This window comes from Heliconius melpomene, chromosome 16, assembly GCF_056956725.1.
Source record: "Heliconius melpomene rosina isolate 202511_hmr_F chromosome 16, ASM5695672v1, whole genome shotgun sequence".
NCBI lineage: Eukaryota > Metazoa > Arthropoda > Insecta > Lepidoptera > Nymphalidae > Heliconius > Heliconius melpomene.
Window position 1 is genome coordinate 6,844,209 of NC_140404.1, and position 20,542 is coordinate 6,864,750.

The 20,542-nt window shown below is 30.9% G+C and overlaps 1 protein-coding gene across 3 annotated transcripts in view; it reads left to right on the forward strand.

Annotated features, from left to right (window-relative positions):
* The window catches only part of Sema2a (Semaphorin 2a), a 301,672-nt gene that overhangs the window by 156,749 nt on the left and 124,381 nt on the right, over positions 1–20,542 (forward strand). For all 3 annotated transcript variants that reach the window (XM_085199139.1, XM_085199141.1, XM_085199140.1), the window contains one exon: positions 7,354–7,495. In XM_085199139.1, coding sequence (XP_085055265.1) covers positions 7,390–7,495 — 106 coding nt within the window. In that variant the 5' untranslated portion in view covers positions 7,354–7,389. The remainder of the gene's footprint in view (positions 1–7,353; positions 7,496–20,542) is intronic.

The window sequence follows — 20,542 nt, forward strand, 5'->3', positions numbered from 1 at the left end:
ACACCCTTGTGCCGCTGCGCCACGACGGTCTAAAATAATATTAAAATATTACAAAAAAACAATATAAATAGTGTCAAATTATTCTGTTTCGGTATTGTTTAATAAAATCAATAGGAACACAAGATCTGGCTATAGTTTTTTGTTATGCTAGCGTAGTCACTTTGACGTCGGCAGCAAGCTTAGTGGGTTTCTTTGTACAAGAGGCGATGTCGAAAACACTTGGTTTTCGCCTATACGAGTACGTGCGTGAAACCTTTGTAAATGCGACTCTCTTTACATTTATGAAAACAGATTTTCTTTTGTTTCATAATTAAATTTTAGGCTATTCGTGAAGCAGGTGGTAGGTGTGATGTGTAAATGTAGTAGATTGTGGTTCGATTTCCAATTGCGAATTTTTTTTTTTTTTGCTCTGGTGGAAAGTAAGGAATGGAAGTGTCTTAACTCTGGGCTCCTAGGTTTCTTCTGCATTTACTTTAATATGTAAACTTAGTGTATTGAAATAAAAAAAAATCATTATTTTTTTTTCATTCTATTATACTAAATATACATTTTAAATAAGATGCTGACTATGATAAAGTTACATAAAACAAAACAAAAACGTAGTTAGTTAGGTTTATTAATATAGGAAAAAAATTATGACAACACTTATATATAAATATCTATAATTAAAACTGTATAGAATAATTAAAAATACACAAATTGCCTCAAGCTTGCTTATCTGTCAAGAAAAATTAGAAATGGACATTTCTAATTTTTCTTGCCAAACAAATTACTAAAACAAATAATTTTAGTATCTGTTTTGGAAATGTTTCTAATTACAGGTAAAATTTAAGAGTAAAGTTTAAATAGCTATATTTTATTAGTTTCTCAAAGAGAAATATCTACCTATTCATTTTTTCAGCTTCCGCTTCGTTCCTCACTTTGCAATTAATTTTTGAGGTGTTGAAAGTTGATTTGCGGAGCTGAACGCCGCATTTTGCCTTGATACCTATTCATAATCAAAATAAAAACAAACCTATAAAAAACAATCTGTAATCAAAAGCAAAATTTTAAGTGTCACAATGATTATCTCTTATTTGTCTCTACAATACGACGTCTAAGACAATATTCTGTTCATAAAATGCTATATAGGCTCTCGGGAGTTCGCTATTAAAATAAGAAACAGACAAGCCAGTATTGTCCTCCGCCTTATTCCCGGCCGTCTATAATTTTGATAATAAATAGAAAATATTCCTTTGTCTCTAACGTTCATCCGCTGTAGGCGTGTTCGATTATATTCCAAGGACTCGTTGCTATCACCAGTTATCTTTTACTTTTATTACGGTAATAAGTAAATATCTGTTTCTAAGAGCGCTACGCGAGTCGTTATTTTCATGAATATTTTGTAAATTTCATCCCTTTCAGCTTAATATGTTTTGCTTATTTATAATTAGCTCTAATTATTCGAGTCCACGAGAAAATTACATTAGGGTTTTAGCAATAATTTGCAGGTAGTTACGTCGTAATGCGTTACAGGAGCACGGTGCTCTTAAACTATTGTTAATGACCCGCCGAGGGCGTAATTTGAGTTTTTTTCACACCCACTAATAGCTATTTCACTAATTTTCCAAGTTGTGCTTGGAAATTAATTTGAAAATAAAATCACGCTTGGATAGTTTCTCTTTAAAGTAAATGAATCTGGTTTTTTGTTGCACGTGATATAAAAATTAAATCAGCTTTACGCTTTAACCCGCACACAGCACCTAGTGATAAGACACTCCGGACCCCATTTTCCGCTGAATTCTGGAGACATTGTATATCATCGCCGCGCTTTGCCTCGATACAAGAGAGAGGAAATCAAAATATTAGTTATTTCATTCCTCGAGAAAGAATCGAACTCGCAACCGTCTTGATTACAGGTCCACGCTTGTGTCCGCGCCACGACGGTTTCCTTTTATTGTCATTATATAATAAGAAAAGATAACTCTGCACCACGACTGGCCTCAATGTCACCTGTGATATGCTAGACCATAATCATCTTACACCTAAAACAGATTACCTGCAAGATTAAACGACTTCAAAGTGAATATTAATTACACAATATTGTATAAACTGTGTTATTCAGTAAATATTTAATTTGATATCTAATTTTCAGGTTATACCAATAATATAGATATTCTAAATATCTAAATTATTAATTAAAGCAATTTGCCTTTTCGTCAACAACTCTAAGTCGATTGAAAGACTTTTCAAGGTTGTCTGTCGATAGTAACTTATAATGATAATGTGACGTACATTTAATTGCGATAGTAAGTGAATGTGAAATTATATATATTTACTGCTAAGTTTGAAACCAAAAACGACTTGATCGATTTGCATGGTATCAAGATTTTGAAGGAAGACAAGCTTATTTAATTCGAGTGCTTCGAAACAAAAAATAGTTGCAAGAAATTTCAGTAATCATATCTTTCGTTAAGTAATAAATTTCTTTTCATTATTCATAAATTTTGATATTGCTTTGAGTACAGGTACTGGTGTAATCGAAGAGATTTAGAATAATGATTAAATTTAACTTTAGGTACTAATTATTTACATATCTAATAATTATAGATTAATATATTTGGAGACTAATAGAAAAAATATTTTAACCGTGGGAAAATTCATACGTGGATCCCAATATCATCCCCCAATATGGTGGAGGACATGACCGTTTCGTTTCTATCTTTTGTGGCCATCTTCAAATCATTATCGAAATTGCTTTTTTTTGCTGCAATTTATAAAGTAGAGCAAAATTTAAAAAGTAGAATCTCTGTTTCACAGAAGAATTATTTTTCTACGATATAAACATTAGCACTATACATAAATTTATATGACCAGACCCGACCAGTTATTAAGATCACTCATACAACGATATCTATAAAGGACCAGACAAAAACTATGCAAAGTGATTCTAGTGAAATTAAATCATATAAAACTGAAAAATATACACTCCAATATCTAGGGCACTAGGTACTATTAGGGAAGTAAAGTATTGTACGAAAATATTAAACTTTTAAAAGTTACGATTGCGGTTCCGTCTGTTCCCTATAAACCTCTATTATGCTCCCTTCCATTCCCAACTTTTTCGATAACCATAACAAACAAAAACTGTTTTTGTGTTGTCTATTGCGTGAGTCCTAACAGGAAAAGGCAACTTTTGAAGTTGAAGTTCAAACTAATCTTGACCAAGTCTCAGAAGGAGCTACTGGACAAATAAATACAAATAAAATGTGAACAAGCTACTCTCTTTGTAAGTGACTGAAAATTATTATAAAGAGAGATTCTTGTATTCGCTTTTAACTTATATTTTATAATATAATTGGGTTGTGGAACGGAAGTCACTGAATGAAAAAAATATAGACTACAATTTCTTTATCGTTTTGAAGGTTTGATGATTGAGTAAGATATCCTGTTTTTTTAGGCAATCAGTGGCTGAAAGTGGTCGTATAAAAATTTTCTAACATATATTTTATTTTCATGATAAAACGTCTTTATTTTCATAATAAAAGAAGTACATGTAACCTTAATTTTTTGATATTTGATAGCCTTTGATATTGTGCCTCTGCGCCACGATTGGCCTCAATGTACGTATATATATTGCTTTGTAATCTATATAAATACGTGAAGAAAAATCTTTGGACCTGTTTTTACTATAATGTTGCGGACTTTATATTCTGAAGAAATGTAAAAAAAAGGCTTATTTTTTTTAATAACGTAGTTAGTCGAGTTTGAATTATAATCTCTAAAATAATTAAATCTTAGTTAGTATTTATATCTTTATTAAAATTGTAACTATGCTTTACTTATACCTACATATTATGTTATGTCATTAAAAGCTCGTTTCAAGAAAGCTGAGGTACAAAAACAGATCCTTATATATTGTAATTAAGTATTCAAAAGTTACATTTACGTAATAATAGAATAATAACGTTCTTCCAAAAATAACTAATAAAAACTTGGATAAATATAAAAGTTAGATTTAGTGAAAAGATAAAATATCTAATTTTAGATTTAAATTAGCACTTCTACAATGGTTATTTATTATTCGTCTCAGTGCAGCGACAAAGTTGAAACGATATTGTCTGTGCTACGAAAGTTTAGCTGTCAGTGTGGAATAAATATAAATAAAACTATATTCACAGTAGGTTCAACAAACTTAAAAGAAAATGTGTTAAAGACGACGCAAAGGAATATTTTATTTTGTGAACGACACCAAATGTATAGAATGTCGCAAAAAAATACAAAAATATTACCTAGGCCTCAGTCATAGCGTCTATTAAGGCAAGCCAACAAATAGTGAAATTTAAATAAAGAAGCCTCGCTAGGATCAATTACGTTTTTAAAAGACGGCATCTTTTATAATATTTTCATTAAAAATTTTCTTCAAAGAGACCTGGGGAGCCTGTCTCATTATTGCAGGATAGGATTTGAAAATGGCGACGAGCGACGAAATTCAGGTACATAATGCCTTTAATAAAATTGCAGTATAATCTCTTGCTCCTAATTAATTTCGATTAGCAGAAAATTTTAGGGTTGTTTTAGAAAATAGAATCTTCTATAAGCCTTATATATTAGCATTTTAGAAAGAACACACAAGTATATATATTTTATAATTATCTATACTCTATACTAATATAATAAAGCGGAAGAGTTTGTTTGTTTGTTTGTTTGTTTGTTTGTTTGTTTGTTTGAACGCTAAGATCTCTGGATCTACTGGTCCGATTTACATTGTTTTTGTTTTGTATGAAAGCTGCATTCTTCAGAAGTGCTATAGGCTATATAACATTACATTATACATATAAACTAATATATTTTAAAGTACTTTCTAATTTGACATGCAATTTATTCTGCCATGTTAATAACAACCGTCGCGTCGCTACGCAACCGTTACCGCGACATTTTGATATTGATCCTTATGAAAATAAATATAATAGTCACTTTTGGCATTTTATCTAGATTGAAATTATAGTTTACTGTATAACATTCTAATAAATAATTGAGGAGATGTCACTGATTCCAAATGACCTAGCCTAAGGGCGGCATAGTATGACCGACGCGAACGGGCAGATGACGTTGACGGTTTTAAAAATTTTCATACATTTTCGAACTATTGTTAATTTTTATGTAATTATTTGCTGTTTATAATTAATTTAAACTACACTTTGGTTCTCTTCTTATTTTATTTGATATAGCCCGCTAAAATTATCCTGCTTAATAGAGAGAAATGTTTAGTTATTTCGTAGAGTCGATATCTATGTACGCACGCACGGAATACTTTAGGTACTTTTCCTAATATTAAGAAATACCTATCCTTTAGTTACTTTTAATCCTTTTGTTGGTTCATTTCAATTACTCAGATATTTTTTTCTAATAATATGTATCTACTTATTATTCTTTTTAATTATTTAGGCCTATATTTCCTTACTAATTCTAATGAAAATTGAAAATAATTTCATGAATATATTTAATAAATATTCTTATAGTTGAAGCAGGCGTAGCCGCGTCCGGGTCCACTAGTTATCTATATATATAAAAGGACTTGTCCTCACTGACTGAGGTAAGACGCGCGCACAGCCGTAAGCGCAGATGGTAGAAACATGAAAGTTGGACAGATGTTTACTTTCGTAATCTGGACATCCACTAAGAAGGGATTTTGAAAAATTTTTACCCTAAAGGGGTGAAATAGGAGTTGAAAGTTTGTATGGAAAAAAAATTAAAGCTTCACCGATTTTTATAAAATTTGAAATTAAGATTTTTAAAAGTATTTAATTGAACACGTGTTTCGTCGTTTTCTAGCATTCTCCCCCTAAGGGTGCAAATAAGGGGTTGAAAGTTTATATAGATTTTTTTTTAAATCGACACCAATTTTTATAAAATTTGAAATTCAGACTCTTAAAAGTATTTAATTGAACACATGTTTCATGGTTTTCTAGAATTCTTCCCCTAAGGGTGCAAATAAGGGGTTGAAAGTGTGTATGGAAAAAAATTTAAAACGCCACCGATTATTATAAAATTTTAAATTTAGACTCTTAAAAATATTTAATTGAACATGTGTTTCATGATTTTCTAGAATTCACCTCCTAAGGGTGCAAATAAGGGGTTAAAAGTTTGTATGGAAAAATCTTTAAATCGCCACCGATTTTTATAAAATTTTAAATTTAGACTCTTAAAAATATTTCATTGAACACATGTTTCGTGGTTTATTAGAATTCACCCCTAATTACGCAAGCGAAGCTGCGCGCGTCCGCTAGTCTTGTATAAACAATCACGTTTATATTAATATAGATTTCATATATAAAATATATTTTTGTATTGGGTTAGTTAATTTAAGATAAAAAAACATTATATATAATAACTAAATATTTTCTATTGAAATAGAGAATATAATATGCTTAGACAATTCATGATATTTTTCATTAGGGATAGAAGCCATCAGATACTGAAAATCGAAAACATACAATAGTACGAAGTCGTGAACAATAAACCATTCTTTCAATTCACGAGCTAGTTGATTCCACATTCTAATATTATCATACTTGGACTTAGGTTTTTCAAACGCTCTCAAAGCTAAGGGGGCGCAGGGCAATAAGGATAAAATGGTAACGTAAAATCGGACCGTCGGACAAACGAGTGATCCAATAGGGGTTACTTTTTTCTTTGAAAGACTAAAATGCAGATTTCTCCATCACACTGGTGGAGAGAAAGACTGGCTCAAAGGTTTCGGCGCAATTATTACTGTCTAAGCGTCATGTGTGAAAAAAATCGATGATAATTACATCCCTTTCAACGATAACAACAACTTCGTAATCTAAATGATGCGTATAGTTATGTATAGTTTCAAATAACAGACGTCAGAATAAATGCCAATATTATAATTTAGTACATTTGTAAGTCCTGTAAAAAAAAGAAAAATTAAATTACTTTCCTTTTATAGGAAAGAATATTGAAAATGAAAAAGTAAATCTTTTCAACATTTTTTGACCTGAATAAACCATTTCACCTTAAAACTTTTTTAACAGACAAATTCAGTTTAGGACTTTTTGCGTTGTATTTACCAAATTTTTATTCCTTATATTGAATGAGAGCGAACGGATTAGCGGGGTTGAACTTTTTCAGTTATTATTCATAAATGCAAATCCGAAAATTTTATATAGACTTTATTTCAAAGTGTAGGATCCGACTAATATTAAGAATTTAATTAAAAAACCTGTTTGGTGGAATTGTAATACTGTTTCCTAAAATATTTTCTCAATTATAAATTATAAAATGTAATATTACATTTATTTAAATAAAAATAAATGTATATAATAATTTTAAAAGTATTATTCTTTTCAGGTTCTGCAATGTGCACGACGACGTAGCTAAATAAAGATGGACGAAGTAACGCAGTACATGCGGGGCATGGCTTTGTTATGGATCTTCTCTGGACTCGTTGCAGTGGACGCAGTCAAAATTGTTATTGAACCTCTCCCTAAAGGTAAGATAGGAACTATTTTTGTTACAAATATATATAAAATAAATAAAATATATGCTCATATTTCGTTATTAAACTATGCAATTCATAAATTTACTGTCTGAAAACGGAAATCATAAGTTTTTCCCAAAAAATACCTTTTCTACCTGTCGCTCACAGCTAGGTAAACAAAATCGGGCCGTCCATTCTTAATTTACTTTTTTCAAGGAGCACGGGAACGGTCCCTCGAACTTCCACCCCCTGGTGCAGGAGTTCGTTTTAGTTTCGTTTAATTTCCTATCTACTGTCATGACGTTTATTATGGACGCACTCACACAGACCGGCCTTTGTTCTGGAACACCGCCACTGATAATACCGAAATAATTTTTATTCGCGACTCCTCATCTATTTTCGTACGCTTTATTGTATTCGCATTAATTTCGCAGTTCACAGCTGCAAGTTACGCAGATTTCTAAGGAGTTTTTATCTGCTCCCAGTGTTCTTTCTTTTGAAAGTGAGAGCTCCTATTAATATTAATTAAAAGTTTGAATAATTGAATGGATTCCGAATTGTTCCCGTTGTTGGGTTTCTCTGGGAGTGATTCGCGGCAATAATTAAAACTTAAGAGGAAAATGGGTTTGAGTTCATTATTTAATGGCTGTTGAAAATATTTTTTTTGTCAACTTTTTGATTTACTTTCAATAGATACCTAGCAGTATAGTTTCCAAGTCTATAATACATAATTTTAAATAATATAACACCCTAAAAATAATACAGAAAGATAAAACACTTTGAAATATATTCATATTTATTAAGCTAGACCATAAAATGTATACTAAAAAACAATATGAATCATTAAAAGCCATAATAAAATAAGCATTAAAGCGTACCAGGTAATTTACCATAAAGTAAATAGAAACTAATATGGCAAGTTTGCTCGTTAAATGTTGGTGGGCGGGGCTGTTCTGTCAAAATTCACATGTAACTGGTCATGACCTTTCTGTTAATGCATGATGTATGGCTTCACCTCACGTGGTAAGCTATATCAAATCCACTAAGAATAAAAAACACATAGAAATGATATACACAGGCATGGTGACGGTGCCGGTGTTGTCGGTGGCTCATTTCGAATTATAATAAAATTAATGAATTTACAATTATTGTTTAATATATATATAATTTAAATAATATTTTTCCTGGTATTATTCGTAAAAATTAAAATAAAATTATTATTACCAATAGAGGCTAGATAGACCAAGTTCGGGGTCCGATTCTCACTATAGAAGATTTAATATTTAATATTTTTGTTTCTGTGCTCTAGTAATGAGGCCACTAGTCGTACAATGCCTCCAGAATTCGACGGGAAGAGGGAAACGGAAGTGTCTAAATGGGAACGGACTGTTTTACGTTTGGTTCCCAGGTTCCCTCTCCCCTACCTTGCTATGTGCAAGATACAGTATATATATGTAAAATTTGTTAGGATAAAAAAAATTATATAAATATTTTAGATTTAAATATCTATTTTTATTAGTTAGGTGTTGAAAATTACCTCTTAGGTATAATGACACCTAACAAAAGGTGTCATTTTAATTTATCCTTGATCTAAGGTGCTAATCGCATTACAAGTTATATACCTGTTTATAATATGTATGTTTTGGGTTCACGAATAGCTTACTAGGCTTAAGCATACTTAACGCCACGTTAAGCCAATGTAAGTTATTTGTAACTTCATTATTGGAACATAAATTTATGAATTTACTCACAAACGAAAATAATTAAGTTTTACTTAATTAAATATTAAATAAAATAGTAAATAATGTTTCCAATATGGTACCACCTTGACTATGAGTTAAAATTAAATAATCTAATAATACAAACAACGGTACTTAATGAATCACCAAAGATAATAACTATATACGTGTCTCTAGGCGAGATTTGAACCTACGATCAGTCATTTTTGTCAAACCACTCAACTATAAAACATTAATGTACAGAAACCAAATTCCCGAAACATTTAAAAAAAATGGACACCCTCGTTTAGTAACAAATAGGATCGCTTTCACATTCAAAAGCAAATATATCACCAAAACGAATGGCAGGAATTGCCTCATGAACTTGTTCCACACATCAACATGTCTACTGAATAGGATAGTAGATCTGCGGGTGCCAATTTATCGCGTAAATGGTAACATGTTGGGAACATGTTGGGAACAGTATATGCACTCGTATACTGATCGTGTTGGATTTTCGTTGGTCGATTTCAGCTAGCGCTTTCTGTGCTGCAACTGGACCGATACAATGTAAGCGATCACTATATTCAGATTTCAATTTGTAACTTTGAAATTACTTCTCTAAGCTCGTTTGTGTGCTGGGTATGCTGGAACTGGATGAATTCGCGAATTTCCTATGTCTAACCATAGCTGTATATAGAATTGAATATCTATCTTTACAATTTCTTTTTCTAGCGTTACTCTGTCTAATGCACACAGCAGGGTAGGCTGAGGGTCTAGTGTAAAAATACTCCGTTTCTTATTTTATAGTAGCAACAATTTATAATCGTAAATAAATTACGATTTTTTTGTAAGTGGCAAATGATGTTAATCAATTGTTATTAAAAATACTTTTTTAACAAATATCAGTGAAAGTTTGACCTATTAAACATAGATAAATTTTGTGATTTTTTGAAAAAAAAAAATCATTTTTGTTGGATCAAAATAATTCATTTCACCAATTAAAAACGTTTATTATCCTGAATAATAAAGGGATCAAATACTGCTATCACACTTACAGTCGGACGCTTTTCCAATTGAGTGATGATAGTAACTCGTCAAAAATATATATCTTTTTTTAATCTTCGTTATTTTATCTTTACAAATATTTCTATGTCAATGTAACTGAATTCAATTCAACCGATGGAATTCAAATATCTTACAAGTTTTAAAATTAATTGAAAATTAATAATTAAATTAATATAACAGTTACAACTAAGTAAGAAAGTGCTTACAAATCCATGGTAAAAAAAAATTAACTAAGTTTTAATTTTAAATCTATTTGACCATAAAAATTCCAACGAATTCTAAACATTTTAAATTTGAATATAATATTTAAATAGTTTTAAGGGTCAATATAAGCGAGAAAGTAATTGCTTAATAAATAATTAAATTCATTTAATATTTAAAATGGAGTTTGGAGTGGTACAAAAGGTTCTACTTAACTTTTACGATAGGGTTTGATTTTAACTGTTTAATTGCGTCGGACGTTCTGGAAGTTTCGCGTTGACATTTTGGTTACATTGTTTCAAATTTATATCGCGTACTCTCATAAAAGATACAACCACTTGACGTTTGCCCAAACTAATTTGGCCACAAAGTCAGAAATTACTAAGTTCTCATTTGGAAATGTACTTATGCTACATTATTGCAGTATGAAAACCTAATAGAATAAATAATTTAATTACTTAAAATAAATTAAATTGAATTTCTTTGATATATACTAATATATATGTAATTTTATATGCAGTTTTACAAGTAAAAACAGGTTAGTGCAACGCGAGGTCTTGATAGACAGATAGACGGACAACGAAATGATTCTATAAGGATTCCGATTTTTCCTTTAGAGATATAAATCCTAAAATTAAACAAATTTTAAATTAATATTTATTTAAATAATTTTAGACAAAAATTTAAAACGTTTGTTTATTTGTCAGAGTTTTACTTCAAGTCTAATTTAATAGTATGTTACAGTAGCAAACCTGACATAGCGAGAAATATACGCCAATTCTGATAGAATTCCATTTCTGCAAGAATGGTGTTGCTTGATAACATTTGAGTTTTATTCAAGAGTCGGAAACAAAAATGTCCTCGAGGAAATGAAGGAAAAATCCACTTTGCGGCAGAAAGTCCCGTCTCGCGGGACGCCAGCAACAGCGATGATTAACGTCTTTTACACGAATAACTGTTATTCTTTTACCCAAACAATACACGAAATAATGTCATACGTCTATTATTTATTGTGGCATTTAGCTAATAGCTGGTCGGAATACTTGTTCCAAAGAAAGTAGTTGCTAATGAGATAGAGTTTCATATTATTCCAGGTTATATATTTTTTTGGTAAAACAGGTAGTTTGCTTATGATATCACACTTTGTTAGTGATTTCTATTGAAACGTTCAATTCAATTAAATTGAAGTCTACATGAGCGCTCATATTTCTAATACGTAATAAAATATAAATCTCGACCTCTCCAGATAATTAGATAATGTATGAAAAACTCCCATTACTTCACAATAATATAACAGAATTTCTTAGAAATATTTATTCATATTTTCCATCGTAAACATCTTTACAAACAAACAAGCTTAAAGCTAAAGGAAAACAAACAAAAAATATCATATAAATAAGGTAAATAAACAAAAACATGAAAACATATCGATTTGCATCGTAAAAAAAGAGGAAATTAGCCGTCAAAGTTCTAACGCGAGAGATCAAGTGCCTCCAAAACAATAGGAGGAGATCTCATTTCAACCCCAAATACGTTTCCGATATTCAATATACGTTTCAAATAGGATCACAGGGAAGTATCGATATTGTTATATATGATGGGTATAAGAGAGGCGTATTTAAATTTTGCAAACAGGTAAAGAAGTGCTTTTTATTTATATTGTAAAGCACATTTAGATGTTAGATAGAGAGACACGAGACTGTAAAAGTGACAGGTTGTGAGTTCGATTCCGACGCGAGGAAATGTTTTTTTTTTGGTCTTGGGGTCACCACACTCAATGGCTTCAGAATTCGGCCGAAAATAGAGAGTGGAGTGTCTTAACATATCTAGTTTTCTAGGATGTGTTAAAAACAATTTGAAAATAAGTAACTGCAATATCTTTAACTAGAATATAATAATATAGAAGGCATGTAGAGCTATTTATTTATGTAGTTACTCCTGGATAATTATAGAGCATCAATGTGATGTACCTATATCTAGTTAGATTGTTAGGCAGACAGTCGACCGATAGAGAATAATTATTTTAGATGATAATGTACATACATTATACAGTGTTATATCTCTCTTGGGTGGCAAATAGAATAGTTATATCAGCCTGCAACTTGATATATTATTATTAAATTTTAAGACTACAAACTAAAAACATGCAACAATAAGAAGTGTGTGTAATTCAGATTCTTGGATTTTTTTCTGTTCCAACAAAAGTGATTCAGAAAACGATAGAAATTTGAAAAAAGTCCATATAAATAAATGTCAAATGCTTGTTACGCATTTTTATTGTGAAATTTGAATCTATGACTATCGCTTTTAGTCAGATATCGTGTAAATTAAGAAGTGATTCGCAATAAGAATGGGACACGCTTGTTGCAAATTACTTCTTAATTTACACGATATTACAGCTTTTTTCTTGTACTAATATTTATAGTTTAATTAAATAAGTTAAACCATAAATACAAATGTTATAAAAGCATCGAATACCTAAGATATCATACAGGTACAATATTTCGTTGGAACGCGGGTATTTTCTTAAATTCAATATTTTACCTCGCACCATGAAATATTATCAGCTGTAGAGAAGACTTATGAAACTGCCTATAACGTAATCATTTATTTAAGTGTTCGAGTAGCTTCAGAAACTGGATATTTATTATATTAGCAAATAAGCTCCTTATGATTTCTCAGCATTAAGGATAATGAAAAAAACATTTTATTAAAATATATTCTTAGATAGGATTTTTCTCTTAAAGCCGTCGGCCGTTACGTGAAATCACATAGCTAATAGCGGTGTCTTATTTCGAAGAAGTCCTAAAAATGGCGTTTTATTTTTACAACTTCTATTGTTTATAAATAAAAGTACAAATTAATAAATTGTTAAAAAACTTATAAATGTGTACAGTTTTTTTTTGTATTTTTGAAATAAGATAAATTAATTTGATTCGATCAATATCGCTGAATCGATTCTGTTGTAAAATATATTTTTATTTGCTGTTTTTTTTATATGATCATTTTATAGATGGATCGAGCATACTATTAAGTCTTTCGAATAAGATACCTTCCTCTCTATCTTAAAAAAAACCAGTTACTCTCCTCTTTATCTTAAAAAAATATGGTTGAGAGTGAATTAGCATGCCGATACTTCCGTACCAATTTCAGGTCAACGGGAAGTACAAGTTATAAAAACTTACAAGCATAAGTTTAGTATATGCACTAATTTTAATTAAAGAACGAATATTTTGCATTAATTTTAGCTAGATACCTTTTTGCGATAGCGAAATAAATGGACAAACGTACAACATAGTAATTCTATAAGGATTTAGTTTTTTTTACTTTGGAGGTACGGAACCCTAAAAAGACCTCTGTGGTGCTGTACGAACTTGTAGGCCACATAGAGTGATGGCTTTTAAAAGATTTGAATAGTTTAAAAAAAAGTGACAAAAATATTATAAATAGATCATAAACACAGAACTTACTAAAAACTGCCATCCTATCAGAAATATCTAAGTCCAGACGGTGATTTAGCGTGTAATATATTATATGAGCTTGCCTTCACCGCGACACGTAACTCCCTACTGGTAATGTATTCTGGTCAGCTCCTCCTGACCTTTCAATATCATTCTAACCGATAGCGTCTGCGAAAAGAAGTCGATCACCCTTGTTTACGCACTAAATAAAGTTTTCTTGCCATTGACTTCGAAATAAAGCTGGACAAATTAAATTTGGCCATTGAGGCCAGACGTGGAGCAGGGGCATAATTTGCTGGAAAATGTCAAAAGTGTTACCACTAGGTTCCCTCTGCTTACCCTGCTGTGTGCGGGTTACAGCGTGAAGATTAAATTCGGATTGTGTTTACACGGACCTCCCCACGTAAAATATCCTAAATACGAATACAAAAATATCATTTAGCATAGCGTAATAGACTCCCAGGGAGGTTGCTTTACGACTTCTTATTTGGCGTCTTGTAATGAGTTTTGTAACGAGGAGGGTCTCGCAGCATCTCTTTGAAGTTAACGCGTTCCACCCTGCGATGGTAATGTTGGAGAAAATGTGATTTGTTCCGCGTTAAAGGTGGAACGCGAGCTCTTACGTCGATTTTCAAATATATCACGCTATATTGACAATCGCGGGACATGTAAATATGTACGGAGAATTAAGCCTTCGTTCGATCCTCTTTTATTTTTATTTTTTTGGAGCTTATAAGATATTGGATTATTTTTGTGATGTATCTTCTTTTTTTTTTCACGTTTAAAGTTTATTTTTCGGCGTAGTTTGTAACGTCTAGTAATAACAATGTAGTAAAATGTATGAATATGGTCATATAATAATTGTAAAAAAAAATTTGATGAAGTTTGTAACATTTTTATATTACTTATGTACGAGTATATATAGCATTGGTTTAATAAATATACATTTTTTACATTATTCTTACAAACATATTTAAATACGAGCGTTTCTACTTTAACGAGTTGAGCGTGTACCTAACTAAAGTTGGCGCTACCTCTAAAAGGGTCCAACTTTCAAGTTACTAATTACGCTTACAGTCTTAACTACATATTAGACTATTAATAATCAATATTTCAGATTTGCTAAAATGACGTAGTTCTGGGGCCCTGGTATCTCTGTCTATTTAGATATCAATTGACTTAGCCTTTGAAAATGTACGCGTAGCTAAATGGAAACCGAGAACCTAACAAATACATAATATGTGAAATGAACAAAATAATAATTTGTTGTACCCTTTGCCCATTTTTTATTAAAATTTATAAACATTAGAATATTTATAAAAATACAAGAAAAAGTAAAAGAAGGAGATATAATGAAAATGTTAAATAATAGGAGTCCCAGGTAGCCTAAAGCAATTTTGTCACTTTGAATTTGGTAGGATGCGATCCTTGTTACCTTCTCTTACGTTGACTATGTGTCGGCTATTTTACGACTTGCGGTAAAACCGAAAGAAACCTTTCTACTCAAATGTTTTTATTTTGTATGCTCGTAGAATAAATAAGGAGTTTTATGTAAAGGATTTCTAAGGAACGTCAGATCATAGTTTACTGTGACGGAGGTTTCACATTACATTCTTTCCTAAATATTTGCATTTAAAAAATCGTGGCGAAGGGGTACAAGCGTGTGACAGTAACCGCGATGGTGGATGGATGGGTTCGACCGCCATTCGAACACATGCACTTGCTTCCCTCTGCCTATCCTGCTATATGCAGGATACAGCATGAAGCTGAAAATAAAAAAAAATAAAAAAAAAATGAAAATAAATATGTGAGAAATAAATTAAAGCTATAAAAGAATCAGATAGCGATCGCTTGTCACACTTTATCCTTACAATTATTAATTGTTCTAGTTCTCTTCTTCTTAAGAAGAAGTGCCTTTCTAACTAGTGAAGATAGGCAATCAACTTCGCATATTTAGTTCCTCTACCTACCCTTAAATTACTTTTACCCCTAAATGCAGCATGAAGCGTCAAGCTAAAAAAATCATTACTTTTGTATGTGCCATATTTTTATTATTGCTCGACGCCACCGTGGCATTGTTTAGAATAAATAAATTTTACAGGGGGTGGTTTATTTGATCTCATTAAATTACAAAGAGCAGCATTGGGTCTATTACCATAATTATATGCAATTTCCTTAAATTTATATTAGAAATAGAAATTATTAAGTGAACAAAAACAAAAACTGAAACTAGTCATGCCACAGTGGCATAGGCGTGTAAAGATTATTGATACATATTACATATTAATACAAGTAAATTTAAAATATATATATATATATATATATATATGTGTGAAAAAATAATAAAATCAATTTTAGATAAGAACACGTTTCAGTGTCCGAGCTACCCGTTGAGATTTCCAGTCTTAAGGGATTCGGATCCTAATTGGACGCGGGCTGCCTCTGGATCGCTGGCCGATTATTTAATCTTTAATATCAATAGAAAATATTTTATTTTTTGTACAAATAAAATTTTGTCTTATATTCTTACTTAAAGTTATTGAATTTTTTATTGAATATAAATACTGAACTTCTCTTATTTATATCGATACAAATGACGCTACTTACGACGACAATGACGATATAAGATTTTACTTTTATGAAGGCAGTAAGGTTTTTTATCTTTACGCATCTTTTGCACGCGGTGCGAAATGGGTACTGAGAACCTAACAAATATATAATATGTGGAATGTACAAAATAATACTTTATTTATATATTGCCATTTTTAGAAATTTAAACTAAATCAGGCCAGGCTAGATATACAAAATTAGTGCTATTTCTGTCTCAGTAGTAATTTAATATTCAATTAGTTTTAATATTATTAATAAATATATGAAATATACTTATTATATTAGATAGTTTTTTAAAACTACAAATTCTCCAAACCTACCCCACGGAACATTTTAACTAGGACCCCAATTGTAAAATGTTAGAATAAATCAAATAAAATTCAATGTTTCCGGATAATATTTACAGATGAATATGTTCCGGATATCCGGTGATTGCTTATGGTTCATAATAATTTTATTACTCATAATTATTGAAATGAGTTTTAAAATATAGCATTATAAGATTTCTTTTTTCATAAAGTGCGTATTTTTTTGTATTTATTTATATACGTAATAGAAATTTCTTAAAATTAATGGAAAATAAACTTTACAAGATCTACGTAAACATACGTACGTAAGTATGCATGTAGAGGATGCACAACGAATGTTCTGTTGTACGAATATTTACTAAACATTGCTCGTTTGTATAGAACTTCTCAGAATGTTATATTATTTTTGTTAAAAAATGGTGTTATAGAAGCAAAATTCTTGCTAACATATTAATTGTTAGAATATGATTTCAACTTTTTTTTCCCGCTTCACGTTGTATCCCGCGAGTAGGGTAGAGGGCAAAGGAGAAAAGTGTTAAGAGACTTCGTTCTGCTGATTTTTTAGATTTACCGGAACAAGAGAAATAAGAATAGTAAATATTTAATTACCTCGAGTGGGAATCGAATCCATAACCAGTCGTGCTTACAGTCACACGCTTATGTTCTTGCGCCAAACTGGAATCAAACTTTAACCTAATAAAAAACAGTAAAGCTATAAGGAAATAAAATATCAAATTAGCTTATCTAGAAGTAAGCTTAAAACTCAAATACAGAAATAACTGCCCAAACATCTTAAAACGAAATCTACTCTGAATATTTTATAGTCGCACAACTTCCTTTCACACAGAACTAGTGACATTATAAATAGAAAACCGTTTCATATTTAAGTACGATTTCAGATCTAAAACTGAAACCTCATAGAGCCTCATTCCAGGGTATTATATCTTTTCTATTTTCACAAAGTAAGACGGCATGACACATTATTTGAAAAGAAATGCAAACAGTCAAGGTGTCGGTAAACGTTCATCTCTGTCGCTTTAGAAACAGTGCTTAGAAAGCAGTCCATGTGTTATTTTTAAACATTTTCTGGGCCGTTTTTACTCTTTATATTCGTATCACAGTAGAAACTGGGGTAAGTAAAATAATGTACGATCTGGTCTTTGTGTGTTACTTTCCGTCCAGAATATTGTCGAGTGACCTATATTTAAGACTCTAAGTATTTTTTTAAAGCATAACACTGTATCTCACATATGGCAGTATAAGCAGAGGGAAGCTAGTGTTAAAACACTCCGTTACCCAAAAATAATGAAATAAATGGAATAAATTATTATTGGGAATAGAACCGTCGCGTTACATTCACCATGGCCTCTGTGCTACGACGGCCTCAAAGTACATATAAATATAAAATGTATATTTATAAATATATAAAGAAGGGTTTAACTAACAAAATTAATAGCAAAGGAATATACATTTATGTATGTAAAGAGGTTAAATATTTTTCTACGATTGAATAAAATATGCATGAGAGTGGATTCCGCGGTTATAATAGGGACAAAAGCGTTATACGTGAAGTTATTTCGATATTTCTTGATTTTTACGATACATTTTTATAATGTATTAAATTTATTTTCAGTTGAAAATATCGGAAAATAATGATCTTGAAAAATGTTATTTTGCTATTTTCGTTTCTCCTCGCGCAGTATATTCTCCCAGCTTAGTATTTAGTTCAGCAATTAAACATGCAATGTCTAGAATTCAATCGGAGAGTGGAGAACAGAGTGTATTGACACTAGACTAATTAAAACCCTTTATAATTAAATTAAATTATTATCATCACAACACAAAAAATATACCAAAATTCCACACCCAACTTAGGTAACCTTATTGTATAGTTGGACCAACTGTCACAGGATTACAAGCAATGAGCAAGACCATTTGTTTGTGGGTCTCTAATCTCACATCACTATTAGCCTGCCGTCAACCGTCTGTCGTAGTCAATTGTCGCGACAAATGAGTTTTCATATCTCCACTGGCTGTGGTATGGCCTACATTATTAACCGTTTCCAAGGCAGAAAGGTACTGTAATGTGGAACGTGGTATATTATAATGTGAACGTATTAAGAGATATGTAGGTATATCTTAGTCATTTCATTATTATTTTTTATTGAAAATAGCTGTGATTATTATGTTAAGCTGGAGTTTCATGAAAGTTTAAAAAAATATTTCTACTACAAATTCTAATTCTGGATAACGTTTTATTAAGTACAAGCCACTTCTAAAAAATTTAAAATAATTCGTTTAATAAACACGCGGCTTCGCCGGCTTAGACTTGTTACATTATAGCAAAACTATACAAAATGCTTACATATAAATTGTAACCTATCTATTATTCTGATGTACGTATAGTTATATTACTGTAAGGTTCATCTAAATCCATTTAGTAGTTTTTTGTATGAAAATGGAACAAACATCCATCCTCACAAATTTTCACATTTATTATAAATAGTAGGACTTATTATAGTTTTCAAACATTTGTATTGTTTTTCATCTATTATTTCAATATTTATGATGCCGTGACGTAGTTTGGATATGTCTGCCTGCAAGCGATGGTATAACTCATTTCAAATCATAGAATCTATGAAAATATTTTTAAACTCCGATAAATTTAAAAACAAATAATAACGTAATTATAATTGTGAACCCCAGTTAAAATTAAATATTTGACTTTATTTAGGGCGAGATATTAGATTTAGCTTTATTTAGTTACGTGAACATAACAATTAAATATATTTATAAAGTAATTATATACATCCTCGCTCTGGTACACGTAGAACTCATCACCGCATTTTGCCTCGACACCAGAACGAAGAAATGAAAATATTACATATTTTATATCCTCGACTGGGAATCGAAACCGCACACCTCATTTACAGACCACCACTTTATGCCACCACGCCACGACTGGTCTCAAAGAAAAACATAGAATATAAAAATACATTAATAAAACCACCATTTCTAAAATATAAACAGTCTGAAATCTGAATATTTTCGATATATAAACAATGTGAGTAACAGAGGATTGTTCTAGTACATTCAAGTCGGAGTCAATTGTGGCATAGGATTAACTAGTCAGCTCGAGCCGGCGAACTCCGCCGACGATATCATTTCACTCTAATATCCAATTTAACTTTGACACTTCGACATTCAACGAAACCTTTGACTGGGTTTTTCGTTAGAAATCCTAATTGACATAAATATTCTTAGTAAGTTCTTTTTTTTTTGTTTAAATGTCAGTTTAATATATAGGTCGTTCGGATTTTTTAATTCTTTTTTTGTTCAATAACGGTAGATATATTTTAATAATATTACGTAGATAGGAGTAGACTCCTGTATTAAGTTAATCGTGTTTCAATAGAAAAATCGGTTAAGTGTGAGTCGGACTCGCCTTTGGCCGCAAATATGTGGCCGGTGTATGGCCTAAATTGTAGGCTGTACGAATTTTAGGATTGTAGGCCAACGGGAAGTACAATTTTTAAAAGATAGTAAAGTTTGAAAACATATGCATTTATTTTATATGTAATAAACTACCTATATAAGTTTATAATTATTTTTTTCTATGAAATACTTATAAATTTCCACTTTACAGAGTATTTTTCTTTATTTGTATTGAAGGGAAGTACCCTATAGGGATTG